Source organism: Schistosoma haematobium, chromosome 3, assembly GCF_000699445.3.
Source record: "Schistosoma haematobium chromosome 3, whole genome shotgun sequence".
NCBI classification, from domain to species: Eukaryota; Metazoa; Platyhelminthes; class Trematoda; order Strigeidida; family Schistosomatidae; genus Schistosoma; species Schistosoma haematobium.
This window is the reverse complement of record NC_067198.1, coordinates 38,208,284-38,222,296: the sequence shown is the minus strand read 5'-3', so window position 1 is coordinate 38,222,296 and position 14,013 is coordinate 38,208,284. Positions and strand designations below refer to the sequence as shown.

Below are 14,013 nucleotides of genomic sequence, written 5' to 3'. Positions count from 1 at the left end.
TTTTGTAACAGTTTCCGTTTTGATTATACTTTATCGTACATACAGTTTTAATGATTGTCCAGAGGCGTCCACGGAGCTTATGAAGCTAGTCAGTGAAGCAAAACAAGACCTCACAGGCCGTGGATTTGTTTTTGAATCTTGATTACTAAAGAACATAAACTTAAATATTTTTGCACTGTGATTAAGCTTTCCTGATGTTAATTGGTCAGTACGTAAATTGTATAGTCTCACTTCTGCAATTACAGTATAAAGACATTTTGTACTGTCACACCAATATTTTTGGTTTGCACAATAAGCAGCCTATCGTGTATAAAATCTATTTTGAAAGTTCGTTGCTCTTTTAATTCCATTGGGTAAATAGGATTGGTCTTAATTAAAAGGTATATTGATGAGATGAACTATGAAGATTTGCCCTAAGGCGTTGTACTTTAAATGACCATACGCCCCCTTAAATACAGTTGATTATTTGGATCCCTCATAGAGTAATAAAATCGACTATTTATTCCACGTACCGTCTTCATATGTAGGGAATACACCCTTTTCCTAAATGTCATTCAGTAGCATGATCTGAGTAGATTGTTTGTGTAGCTCAAATTACTGAGGGTTTCACTTCGATTTAGATTAAAAGAGCCTGCTGTTAAAAAACTACGGGTGTGTAACACCAGCCCATTAGTTGAGGGTTAGCTCGCCATACCGAATCAGCCGTAGGTATTTATTTGAGCACAAATAATAGCACAAAGAGGCGCCGAATACATATGCGCTACACAAGTCACTTGATTGTGTGTGGGTGTGATACTGTCCAGACCAAAGCAAGTGGTTTTCTTAGAGGGCCATACCCGAATTCTTCGACCTAAAAGTCTAATTCACAAGGCAGTAGAGAAACATCAGGAGATGCAGTCCCATGGTAGTCGGTGGCCAATAACTAGTTTGTACGCTATTTTTTCCCTTAGGATCCTGAAGCCCATGCGCACCATTGGTTTGGAATCAGGGTTTTCCTACTCCCATAGGTGGATCCTCCATATTCACCAACCCGGTTTAAGCGCCGAACATTCTCTTTTCGTTCTCTCAATTTCGTGAACAACAGTCCCCCCACGAGGACTTCCCTGGCAGTGGCCGTATACGCGTGGCCATGTGAGAGCATTTCAAGAGAGCGGACTCTCCCTACCCTCGGCCGTACCAGTGCATTTGTGGGCGCTCAAGGGGGTATTGGCCCCAAAGATATCACAAAGCGAAAATCAGAATCTTTCAGCGTATAACCTGTTGATTCCTCCTTCTTTTCTCGACCCTTAACCAACGAGTCTGCTCAAACACATGTATTTCGTTTACGAACTGTGTTGATCCACAGAATTGATGTCTTCATTTTAGGTACCGGCTAACACACAACCTCTTTATGGTGTCCATGTTACAGAACATACAGACGCTAGATAAAATCACCATTCTACCAAAGAGGAAAATGGCATGTTCCTGAGATCTAAAGTTTTCCATTGTTGCTCTAAAGAATTTAAAAAACGGTCTCGCAACAACGATACATACTGAATTAATTTATGTATCGATAGAGAATAATATTTAGTTAGCCACTTTAAACGCGTAGATTCATTTTTATCAGTGAAAATTCATTTAATCAGATAATTTCTATTCGCAGAGAACTAAGATTGGCGTAAAAAGTTTTTTTCTGTTACCTAACATATAATTTCCAAAGAGACTGATACATAAACATTGTGTTTATTTCATTTATATGTACAAAATTACAACTTAAATTAGAACGAAACGTTAGCTTTCGCGTCATCAGCTATAGATTCTGCAGAAAAGATAAGAAAAGCATGCTACTTACTGTTACTTCTTAAAATTCCCTTGGCTGGAATAACACTAACCGGTGGGGTTAGGGAGATACAACGAGCTGAGTTAAATTCTAAAATTTACATTATGGAGAACTGTGCAGTAAACCTACTCTTACGAAATACCTTACCGAAGGATACACGTCTTTCAGAAGAAAGCGGAGTGTTTGAAGTACACTTTTCTGCAGAAGCAGAGTTGCCACTTATTGAAACATTAGGAGATATAAATTGACCGACGTTTGGTTTGGATTCATCATCACATGCTGAAAAAGGGCATGGAGAATCAGGAACTACACATGGAACTGCTGTGCATTCGTCAACAGACTACAATTAGACGTAATTACATAAGTTACCTTTGTGGGTATTTCAGACTTCATTCTCTTCGGACGTGATTCTTCGACAAAATCATCAGCTTGATTGCTGAACTCTATATTTACGGGCTAAAAGTAGTTGGAAAGTAAGTAGTGAATTACGTTAGCGGTCTCAGCATATGAACGTTTTTTAGTCACCCGTTTTTTCTTCTTTAAAACCTTCGGAATTTTTTTCTTTCCGATCTGAAACAAGTCAAATTTATCAGGAATACTCACCTTAAGCTCTGATGAACCACCTTCACTATTTATATTCTCACAAGTATTGGGAACGAGATTTGTCGTCTATGCGGAGTAAACATAGTGGAACATTCTTTTACCTCAGGTGACGACTCTGCACATAGCGTGGGAATCTGTCCATCGGTTGCTACTGATGTAGTTTCTCTATTTGCCAGAATTCTTTTTAGACTAAAGAAAGCCACTAGATAATCAGGCAGTTAAATTACTTTGTGTCGACTCGTTTTAAAGCGTTTCTATAGGAGGAATCTTTGCTTAAAATATTCTCAAGACATTTCATAATACGATCCAAACAACACTGAATTAAAATTATGTTTAAAAATAAAGGAACCAAGCATACTTGTGGACGTCTTCGAATAAGCTTTGTTATCCGAGTAATCAGAGATAGGACACTGTGAGCGTAAATGTTGTGTCTAAATAACAATAAAAATCATTCAAACGATCTCACTTCGGTAGGGAAGCTAGTAAAACCAGGAGATATTGAAAGACTAACTGCAGAGATAACATTTTTACGTTCTGCCATTCCTCTATAGTTAAAAACTTAAAGACACATACCTTTTTCGGAAGTTCTTCACCTATTAGAGTGCAGAAATGCAATTTTAGACCAACAGCATGATTTATGTCATTGTTCAATATCTTGGTGAAAATGGCCTCCACAAATGAAGGTAAAATTTCAGGTTTTTTGCAAGAAATAAACTGAAGGCCTCTCGTAAAAAATTCTCGTCCGAGCTAGATAACAACGAATGAACTGCATTTCAACTTACCAGCATAAATTTGTCTACCCTCCAGTAATCTAAATTGTCCCATTCTCTTGCTAGTGTTTCAAACATAGCATAAGAATAATACAATGTGACCGTGTTGTCCTCAATATTGGGTAATATGTTACATAACCGGACGACCGTTTGTTCCTTTGAGTAAAAAATATAAATTGAATGTAAGTACCTTCAGCAGCAACTTGTCCTGCATCCATAAACTGTAGTGAAGACCTTTGCAAATGCCTAGCAACTGTTCGTAAGTCCAATCATCTGTAATGGTCGATTGAACGAAGACAATGGTTATAAAAAAATAATGTAGATTTATGTAACTGTAATACATAAGAACAAGTTCATTTTCAAAGCTTCACAACCAGGAAGTTATACAACCACTAGTATGAAAACAATTAATATATCTAATAACATACAATCAGTCGTGACAAAAGGTAAATTACATAAGTTTGGCATTCTCATAAACAATTTTAGATATTACAATATTTGAGAAATACTAAGTCGTCAGGTTCTGAATAGTTACTACACTTAATTTTTCCTGAAAATAAAACCTTAAGGAACTATTTCTTCCCTTAACTACATATTTTATGGTCCAACTTTTACGTCCAAATCACAGTATATGATAACATCTCGACTCTGGTCATCATAATTTAGGGGAAGAAATTGAGAAACATACCAAAGGAAGCCTGTCCCATTGCAACTACCAAAGTCAATGGCAAACTGTTGCATAAATTGGTTATTTGGTAGCAACAACAGTTAGAACCATCGACTACACAACATAGATTACCCGAAATTCTGTTAATTTAAATAGGAAGAAAACAGTAGGTTAGATTTTTGGGTTGAATTACATTGGGTTTTGTATGGTCAGTTCGTAACGACAAGGGAGCAGTTGCAATGGCCTGTTTCTAACCCGATTATCGATTAATTCGTTTGTATTGCCAGTAGGACTAGTGAACTATTTACCGATTGACACATCGACCAATGAACAATAACCAAGATGTCGACCCTTATTGGTCCCTCAAGCTCCTGACTGACTGACTAATCAAAAAGACGAAAGTAGAAGGCAGATCAGTCTTCTACTGCACTCAATTTTATTTTGACTTAAAACCACAAAATAATGTCAGTCAGTCAGTAACAACGTAGAACTTCGTACGTACGTACATCAGTTCGAGTTGCCACACCACATTAGCACAGAGATGCAGTTTTCGATTCAAATCCCGTAGTGGTAGAGGTGGTAAGAGTATAAGCAGTAATCGGAAACATTAGGGTTTGAAGATGAAATGTCTTGACCACACAGCAACATAAGCAGAAAAACTTTAAATGTGTATATAACTTGATCATAAATGATCCAAGACCAGAATGATAAGCAAGTAATCAATTAATGATGTCTGGAATGATAAGGAGTCACAACGATTTATGGATCAAACGAAGGCTTAGAGATGGGAGAACATAGGAATGCAATAATTTAAGTACTTAATGAAGAACAAAAATATAAATAACTTCAGTTAGAACAGTTCCGAAAGTTCGAATTTTCTAATACTTGTCCCGTTATAACACAATTGAACCCAAATCTTGGTTAGATTGTTATGGGATCCTTGTAGTTTTATTGTTTTTTGACCAGCCAAAACTTTTGACTATTTTTGGGTAGGAGGTTTATTCGTCAAATTAGAATTGAAAAACCCAGCTATTAAGTTTCGAGGACATTGCTGTATAACAGTGGAACTAAACTACGGAAAACATAGATTAGTATTGACTATTCGTCTCCAAACACGACCACGTGTCGATGAACCCTATCAAAAACTTTCCATCGCAAGTCACTGCTATAACATCTCCAGATAACTGGGCAAAGTTTCAATCAATACGAATTGGAACCAACTCGTCAACTTTACGCCCGTTAGGTATATATGACTGGTTAAATCGACATTTAAGCACAGTGTAGTACGAGTGCGTATCTATACATGCTGGCACATTAAAAGTGAGAAAATGCCAAGAACTGTAAAGTAAGAAAAAAATAATGGGATATCGATTTTAAAGCCAAACTTTGGTTTTTTTTAATAGAATCTGACCAGAGGGTGAATGGAAATTAACAGGTTTCTTGAATTATCTAAACGTTGACTGCATATGAACCACGAATTTTCATGCAAGATGTTTTCGATAAACTCATATTGGCAATTTGACTGATGATTGCACTATCGTTTTCGGCAGGATCTAGATTGTCTGAATCAAGTCACTTATGTAGGCTGAAAGGTAGAATGCTAAGCATTGAACTTATCAAGAGTTCAGTTAGTCAGCCATCTACAACGTAGGACCAGGCACATATATGCATCGGTCCAAGTTGCCACACCTCATTAGCACAACAAGATAAACACCAAATTCATAGAAGTAGTTACTTCAATTGTAGTAATATATAAAAGAAAGATTGCATATGAGGATATGATACAGGAAGAAATAATTAGTTCGTAGAGAGAAAGGTGTAAAGTAATTTTAGTGTCACGGTTTAAGGAAAGACAAAGAGTGTATACACCTACCCCAATGTGACCGATTCTGAGCCATGTCACCCAGTCAGCTACAACGTAGGATCAGGCACATATATGCATCGGTCCAAGTTGCTATACCTCATTAACACAACAAGGACACCGGATTCATAAAAGTAGTTAATTCAAAGGTGGTAATATATAAAAGAAAGATTGCAAAAAGGATATAGTACATGTCACCCAGAGTCTCCAACCATTGGTTAAGATAGTTGTGCTGACCCTAACCAAGTAGTCTGAATCTACCAACATGGCTCAGACCAGAAGTTAGTGAATTCAAGCACTGATGTCACTTCTTGGTTTGACTTTTTCCATCCGTCTTCAACACTAGTCAGCATTGGATATCGTGGTAATCGGTGGTTGGGCATGATAATAAGTGACCCCACCATTTCAGTCGAAGATTCACAACCTCATCGTTCTCTAATACTCTGTGTCTAACCTCATTATTACTTTTCTGGTGATCCCAGAAGATGAGAGCAATATTAATGTGATCAAATATTAGTAAATTACGAGTATCTCCTACTCTTAATAGCCGAGTTTCGTAGCCGTAAAGTAGAACAGAACGAACTGTTGAGCAATATACTCATTCCCTAATTGACAAACAGATATCTCGCCTTCGTCATAGGTGATGTAAGTCCAAGATAAATGAAGTTGTCGACGCGTCCAACAACTTTACTCCCTATCATCAAATCAGGTGTGGACGCAGGCCAGTCATGAAGCAACAACTTTATATATATATATATATATATATATCCTGAAACTGCAATGGTCTTATCATAAACTGGCAGTGTTAAGACATGGGGAGTAACACAAAATGATAAAGAAATATTAAAGATATTCAGGATGCTGAATATCTTCGAAGAACGACATAGGTCAGCAGAATTCTTGTTTGATAAGTGCCTCTACCGAAATGTTTCATACTCCAGCGCCACTCATTGTGGAAAGTCCCGAGTTTTCCAGTGATCATCCCTGACTACGAATAATCGTAGTTGCTAAAATTAGCAACTTCGCAGAGTAAACTTTCAAGGTTAAAATGTATTTGCGCATTAGAGGCATCTTACTAGATCCTTAACCATAAGGACTAGATAAATCAACAAAGTGGACTTCGACAAATTAAATTAGTGACTCGATGACATGCATAATTTTGTCTATTGTCTTTGCTGACAGTTCTGTAATGTCAGAACAAAGTTTATAAATATTACATAAGTCTAGAATCATTTGGCACTTTATTGAACAATATGGTGATAAATGAATAAATCCAACCTTTTCCATTCAATGATTTCTTTGAAAGGAGTACTTTTACTTGCTTCTGTGCCTTTCGCCTCACTTTATCTTGATTAGAGGCTAGAGCTTTAGCTAATTTACGAACAACGTCCATCTAGCAACAACGCACGCGACGTCAAAACAACCGCTGTCAGCAATTCGAACTTGACGGGCTGAAATAGAGAGCTGTTTGTTCAATGAGATCTATGTATGGATAATAAGTGAGAGTTCTCAAACGCGAGAGAGTTTCCAAAGAACTTAAAAGAATCAACGTTGAGTTTAATAACAAATACGTGCGTTTTTCGAACAAAAAGTATTGGTGAGTAGAAAAGCCAAAGCGAACAAAGTACCCGTGACATATAGGTTTTCACATCAAGTCATCAATTCTTGGAACCTGTTACCCGAAGTAGTGGTGTCTTTGCCTTCAATTGGCGCATTCAAGTGAAGGCTGAATAGTCATAGGAGCATACTAGAAAAGGAATAACATAAGCCGTAGGCCTTCTGTCCTTACTACACTAATCTGAATCTGTCTTGACGTTCAAGTGATTCAAATGGTTTTTGACGGGATACAAGAAGCTTTCGCCTAATGGGCATCCGTATCTGATAACAGTGAACCACCGATAACTTCGCGCAGGAACCTAGGCATTTTATCGACGAAATAGGAAACGAAGTTGGGAAATTATATTAAGATACCATAAATAGACCTTAGAAATATGTCAAGTTTTCTCTTAAAGAACTCCTGGAAGTCACTTGAACCAGCTCAGCCGGCAGCAAATTCCAGCATTGGACTGCTTTTGGGGAGTAGAAGGTGTGTCTTCAGACCGTACAGCTGTGCTTTGTTTCCAGTTTTTGGGTTTTTCCCTTTAGATTTGTGTTGGAACTAAGCATAAGTAGGTGTTTAAGGGAATGTTCATAAGTATTTGGGATGCTGTATGCTATCATAAGGTCATCTCCGAGGCGCTCTTCATAAGGTTTGAATTCGAGTTCCCGGTACTCTAAATAGGGACGAATAAAACTGTTGAAGATAGTATGAAAAGTTCTACCGTCGAACTGGCCAAAAATGCGCTCCAATGTTACCAGTGCAAGGCTTGCTCGAAAGGCATTTTTGTCACGGTTATCGTGGGTTACCAACACTCCTAGAGCTTTTTCAACTTGGGGTACCTCTAGAGGGGAGTTAACTAAGTTGTAGCTGTAGTCTGAAAAATGTCTCAAGTAGACTACTCTACACTTTGAAATATTAAATTTATATCCGTTGTTATCTGAACAACTTCGAAGACCAGTCAAATCCTCTTCGTTGCAAACTTCTCTCCGGAGTTTTACCTCATCAACGAAAAGTAGAAAATCCCACGATACCTGTTGTGGAAGACCCCCTATATAAATCAAGTAAAGAAGTCTTAGTATTAAACCCCGAGGGGCCCCACCAGGACATTCCATAGCCAGAGAGAAACTGAATTTAACCCTAATCCTTAAATGTCGATTGAAGGTGATTTGAAATCTAATCAGTTAGGCGTACTGATACAGCATATATGGTTGACCCTATCATAAGCTTTTGAGAAGCCAAGGTATATGACATCGACCTTCACCTTGCCATCAAGGATAGTTGTCCATCTGTTCACCACAGTCAGCAGGTTCTATATACAAGAGTCACTTTTTCCGAGACTATACTGTAGAGCTGAAATGTTATTTATGGATGTTAAGTAGTCCTGTAGACCTTTGCATATCGGATACTCCATAATTTTTGAGTATATGGAGTAAAATGTTACCGGCCGGTAGCTTGAAGGTTCGCTGCGTCGACCTCCTTTGAATATTGGCGTTGTATGAGTCAGGTTTTAATTTTCTGATAATATGCCTCAGCTTAGCAAATGTGAGAACATCACACTAAATGGTGTTGCCAAGTTCGAAGCTTATTTCCTCAGTGTTGCAGAAAGAACTATATCCTTTTTTAGGTGCTACAGTTTCCGGTACATCACGTCAGCCGTCAGGTTCACTTCCTGTATAGTTGTAGATGAAGCGTCCATCAGTAAGGTTTGTGTAGGTCGGTTGAAATGTCCGAGAGTATTGTTCTGCCAGAAGGTTAGCCGCATCACCGTCGTTTTCGGTCGGGCCATTATGACCTTATCATTGGAAGACTCCAGTTTTGGCTTGTCGAAAAGAGGCTGCATGACGGAATAAGCTTTTGGAATTAGAGATAAATTTATCGATAAGCTCTATCTGGTGATGAAGCCTGTCTTCTTCCCAATGGGCATCCACATCAAGTTGAAGGTGAACTTCCCGTTCACCTGCTGTAGATTGTTCTGCAAAGCTGGCACATCCAACCGCTTGTAATTCCAACGCCAGTTGCCGATAGGATGTCTTAGCTCAGTTTCGCAGATAAAAATGAAGCCTATAACAGCATGATGGCTTTTCCCCAGGGGAGACAAGATTGAGAGTTTGTCACTTAGGAATTCTCCGTTTGTCTAAGCATGACAGCATCTGACTGTTTCTCCAACGAGTTACCGACTTGAAGTTTTCGAATAGTCCCAGATCTTCAATGAGGTTGACAAACCGAGCTTCAGTGGGTTTTACCTCCAATATACGCGTGTTCCACGAAACTGACTTTAGGAAGACTGAAGTCCCCTAGAATCAGGATGTGAGTGAACCGAGACGAGGATAATCCTTCCAGCACACGATGTCAGCAGTGGGCTTTCTGTAGATGCCTCCAAGTAGACACCTCGAGGTAGTAGTCAATCATACTGAGCGCCATACGGATTCATCGGATTTACTGGTTGTGCAATTTATGCACTTCCAAGGAAGATTGAAGGCACAAGGTTACTCCACTCTCCATTCCTGTTTTCCTGTCGTCGCAAAACAAAGACATCCCGAGTATTGCTAACTCCTGGTTCGTAAACTGAAAAGATATCCATGTTTCAGATATTTCTATCAGATGAGTGTTATAGGTATTACTGAGTTCACGCAGCTCATTCATTTTATTTGGTAAACTCGCGGCGTTTATGCTTTCAATTTGAGATGCTTGAGCTTCTCTGTCCTGTTTATTTGTATGAGTCTCATGTGAATGGACAGATAACCTACCTACACTGGTTTTTACAGGTCAGTAACCCCTGTCATTTCTACGTTCTTTTCATCATCTTGACAGTCCACAAGTGGAACGGTCCGCCCCAACTTGCTCTCGTGCTTGATCCTGGCATTGTGTGGCCTATTCGGATGCATATGGGTTCCAGTTGATAACCGGCGTCTGTTAGTATGGAAGGTCTTGAAAGTTGCAGCCGCCGCATGTGAGGAAAGGGGAGTAATCCTTACCAGCCGGGGTCTAAAATCCACGTCCTTAGCTAGTCTCACCAATTGTTCAGCTTCTTAGACGGTGACACCCGGTTTTTTAACTTTGTTGACGGGGGTTTTGTCGCCTTCAGACTTTTGGGGAACACCGTTGCATCCATGGCCCCTGTGCTGGGTGGCCCAAGGTTGCTAAAGGAATCTAGTACCGTCAGTGTTATGATGGTGTTGAGCCTCAGCATTTCCCCACTAGTGTTGATGCATGTTCCGTCAATACTAGTGTTGTTGAGGTCCATCTTCTTTGCTTCACTATGCGTCTTTGTTTGTTGACCCGTTTGAGGACTACATTTTTTGGGTTTGCTGACGTTTTCCGCAGACCTGAGAAGAGAATGATGGCATTGCTTGGCGAAAACTCAGCATTCGTGTTGCACGTGCCACATACCCCCACCTATGATCCGACCTGCTGAGTCTGTTGTAAGCAGTTACTGTAAGATCTGTGCATGCTTCGTGAAAACAACCTGATATTCATACACTCTGATCCCACACTAAATCTACATACGAGGATGAAAATAAACACGGTATGTTATAAATTTTCGATTGCTTAGTTAAGAGAAATCTAGGTGGAGCTCTAAATCTAGCCATCTGTCGAAAACCAACACACTCGAATTGTTATATCAGCTTAAGTTTAGAACACCCATTCAGTGCATAAATGTCTCCGTCCCTGTATCTTGCGGATCAAACAGGATTATTACATATAAGGAAAATTCTAAAAAATGGCGAAATAAAACAATTTATATGTGACAACTTAGTGATTTTCCTGTGGGTATCATTAAAAATGCAGTAAAACGAGACAATTTACTGCTAAACAGTAGTTTAAATGACGTGTAATGGATAAGTACTGTATTATTGTTATTATTATTCACAAACATCTTATGGATAAACAAGTGTTGTGAAGAAACCATTTTATGCTACATTTATAGTACGACAGAAGTCTGAAAAGTCTTAACTAACACAAAGTCAAAGGACTCTACAATGCAAACAACACCGTTTAAGATGACTCACTTCATAAAAACACAGAATCGTGTCTGCACTCTAGGATATATTGACTGTGATGCTTTCTATACTGGGTTGTCATCTCGTGAAATCTCGACTCGATCCAAAGAACACGCTAGGTACGCAAGAAAACCTAATAATACGGCGAAACTCCAAAAACTCCAAATTAGATCGGCAATAGAGGTCCACTTCATTCCCAATAACCATGAAGTCGGTATTAAAAAATACCAAAAAAATACAAGAAGATTTTTCCAAAAACGAAGAAGGGCGAGTGACCGAAGCTTCCGATAAACTGCTAGATCCTACCACCATCAACAAAATGGAAGGCCTTACTATCCATTCAACTTGATCCATTTATCCGAGCTTCCGAGAACAATTTTGTTTGCATTTCACATCATAATTTTACATACCAAATTAGCTCTATCGCTTCATGTTACAACCATCACATTTTTCACTAGTCAACAAATACGCACACAAACACGTCGTACACAAACCACCTGGACCGAGGTGACATGACATTGACTTGGTCAGGCGTATAGTTTATTGATTGTACAAAATTTTTTTCGCTTTGTCTCTCCGTACTATTTATACTTGGGTTCACTTTGTTTATTTATTCTCAGAAAAAAGTGGTCTACACTGAGCCACGAAGCACGAGAAAGCCTAATTTTTCTACTGATTGTGACATTACAAATAAATTGTTTCTTCAAATGAAGATCCACCTAACCCTTAACTTATTTGAATTTGTCAAGTCAAATCTTGGTAATGAAACCATATTATTACCCTGCTTCAGCAATGATAAATTTAAACCGAGACACCAAGCAAACGAGCCAACAGAGATGAACAACCGAGTACCACAAGTTCGATTTCTACACTAATGAATAAACGCAATGGGCTATAAAAGCTTAGAAACTTTTTATGACGTTAGTTACCAGCCGAAATTCACATACATCCAGACAGGCCAAATAAAAGACCGCTTTTTTCACGAAAAATTTGAGTAGGGACTATATGTTTCAATAGCATAAAGGTTTCTTTCCCACCCACTTAAGGCTCATTCGGACAAATGGAATAAGATCATTCGTGAGTTTCGAATCAAAACCATCAACTATTGATCTACGAACACCGAAAGCAAACCGAATAAAATGAATGGGTTGAATGAATTAAGTAATTAAAGCAGTATTCATCTAATAGGAATATCCGAAAAATGGGCATCTTGCCAAAGTTTACATGAGAACTGGTAATACTTGACCTCCCTTCTCTTCTTCTTCTTCTTATTATTATTCACAAACATCTTATGGGTACATAAGTGTTGTGAAGAAACCATTTCGGGTTTCTTCAAAAAAAGCAATAATACACAATTTTCAATAATGTTAACATTATACTTGCCATATTTAAAAAAAATTTAGAGTAATAATAATAGAATATTAATATTAATAGATCAGGTCTGTGTAATTGAGAAGAATATTGAATTGAGTTTAAAGAAGGAAATGGAGAAAGTAAGGGAATAGAGAACGATTTGGCTACGTTCTTCTAAAAAAGATTTGAGCCAAGAGAAAAGGGGATTCTGTATGCCAAATGAAGAGAGTTTTAAAAGAAGAAGTTTGTGTGAGTCACTGTCGAAAGCCTTACTAAAATCGAAGTAAAGAATTATCACTGACTGACCAACATCTCTTTTCTGGGTAATTTGATGAAAAAACCCCAGGTGCGATGTGAAACATGAGCGTTTAGTCATAAACCCATGTTGGGATGGGCTGATCAGACTAGCCGAAAGTAAAAATGATAATAGCTGTTTGTGGATGATTTTTTCCATGGTTCTTGAGAGCACGGATGTCAAATTGGCCTATAGTTAATAATATCACTACGTGGTCCTGTTTTGAATCTAGGGGTGATAAGGGATGTTTTACATACAGATGGATAGGTTCCATATTCCATGGATAGATTGAAAAGTTTCAAACAAAGTAGTGGAAATTCTCTACTTCCATATTTCACAAATGATGAAGGTATCCCGTCAGGTCCACCATCATAAGACTTTTTCAGGGCAGCTATGGCCTGCTTGATGTTGGAGGGTGTAAAATCAATTTTCGACAGATGTCCGGATGTCAGCATTGGAAATGTAATGATGGAGTTTTCAGTTCCAGTTTTGTAGCACTGTGAGAAGTGCTTGCTGAATTTTTCGCATATAGTATTCGGGTCGTTAACAATGCTTCCGTTAACTATGAAGAATTTAGTCATGCCAAGGGAATTTGACTTTACGCGGGATTTAAAAAGTCGAAGTATTGATAATTCTGGGCTTTTACTAGATAGAGCTTTATTTTCTATATTCATAAAATACTTACGTTTAGATGAAGCATTTCTGTTGATTAATTTAAGTATACTCTGAAGTGCATACACATCATTCTGCTCGTAGTAGCGGCATTTTAATTTCCTCAGCTTTCTTTTAAAAGTATTTTGGCCCCTATTAGCATTATAAGCCACACGGCCAATAACTGGAGCAGTGCAGTCAAGACAATATATCAGGTTGTGGTATAGATTGCAAAGCGCAATGTCAACATTATTTGTGGTAAAATAAGTTTCCCATGGTAAACATCGAATGAGAGTTTCAGTCCGTTTCCATGTTTGTTGATCAAAATATCTGCTCTGGTACGTCATTGAAGCCTTAGAGTTTAATTGTATGGCGTTTAAAGAGTGAATAATG

At 38.3% G+C, this 14,013-nt stretch overlaps 1 protein-coding gene across 2 annotated transcripts; it reads right to left on the bottom strand.

The window, feature by feature from the left end:
* Positions 1–1,255: 1,255 nt before the first annotated feature.
* Positions 1,256–7,177, bottom strand: RRP1B (Ribosomal RNA processing protein 1 B). 2 transcript variants are annotated; one of them, XM_051213815.1, is made up of 14 exons: positions 6,999–7,177; positions 3,383–3,465; positions 3,205–3,348; positions 2,996–3,169; positions 2,889–2,956; positions 2,781–2,853; positions 2,650–2,738; positions 2,524–2,611; positions 2,423–2,488; positions 2,309–2,389; positions 2,189–2,275; positions 1,949–2,159; positions 1,832–1,909; positions 1,256–1,798 (listed from the first exon to the last, which is right to left on the bottom strand). In XM_051213815.1, the coding sequence occupies exons 1-14, from the start codon at positions 7,111–7,113 to the stop codon at positions 1,758–1,760; spliced, it is 1,398 nt and encodes a 465-aa protein (XP_051069827.1). In that variant the 5' UTR covers positions 7,114–7,177; the 3' UTR covers positions 1,256–1,757. The 2 variants fall into 2 exon arrangements, with proteins under 2 accessions (XP_051069827.1, XP_051069826.1); XM_051213814.1 differs by having other exon boundaries at positions 1,256–1,909; positions 2,189–2,262; positions 2,423–2,611; positions 2,996–3,348; positions 3,383–7,177.
* Positions 7,178–14,013: the final 6,836 nt, after the last annotated feature.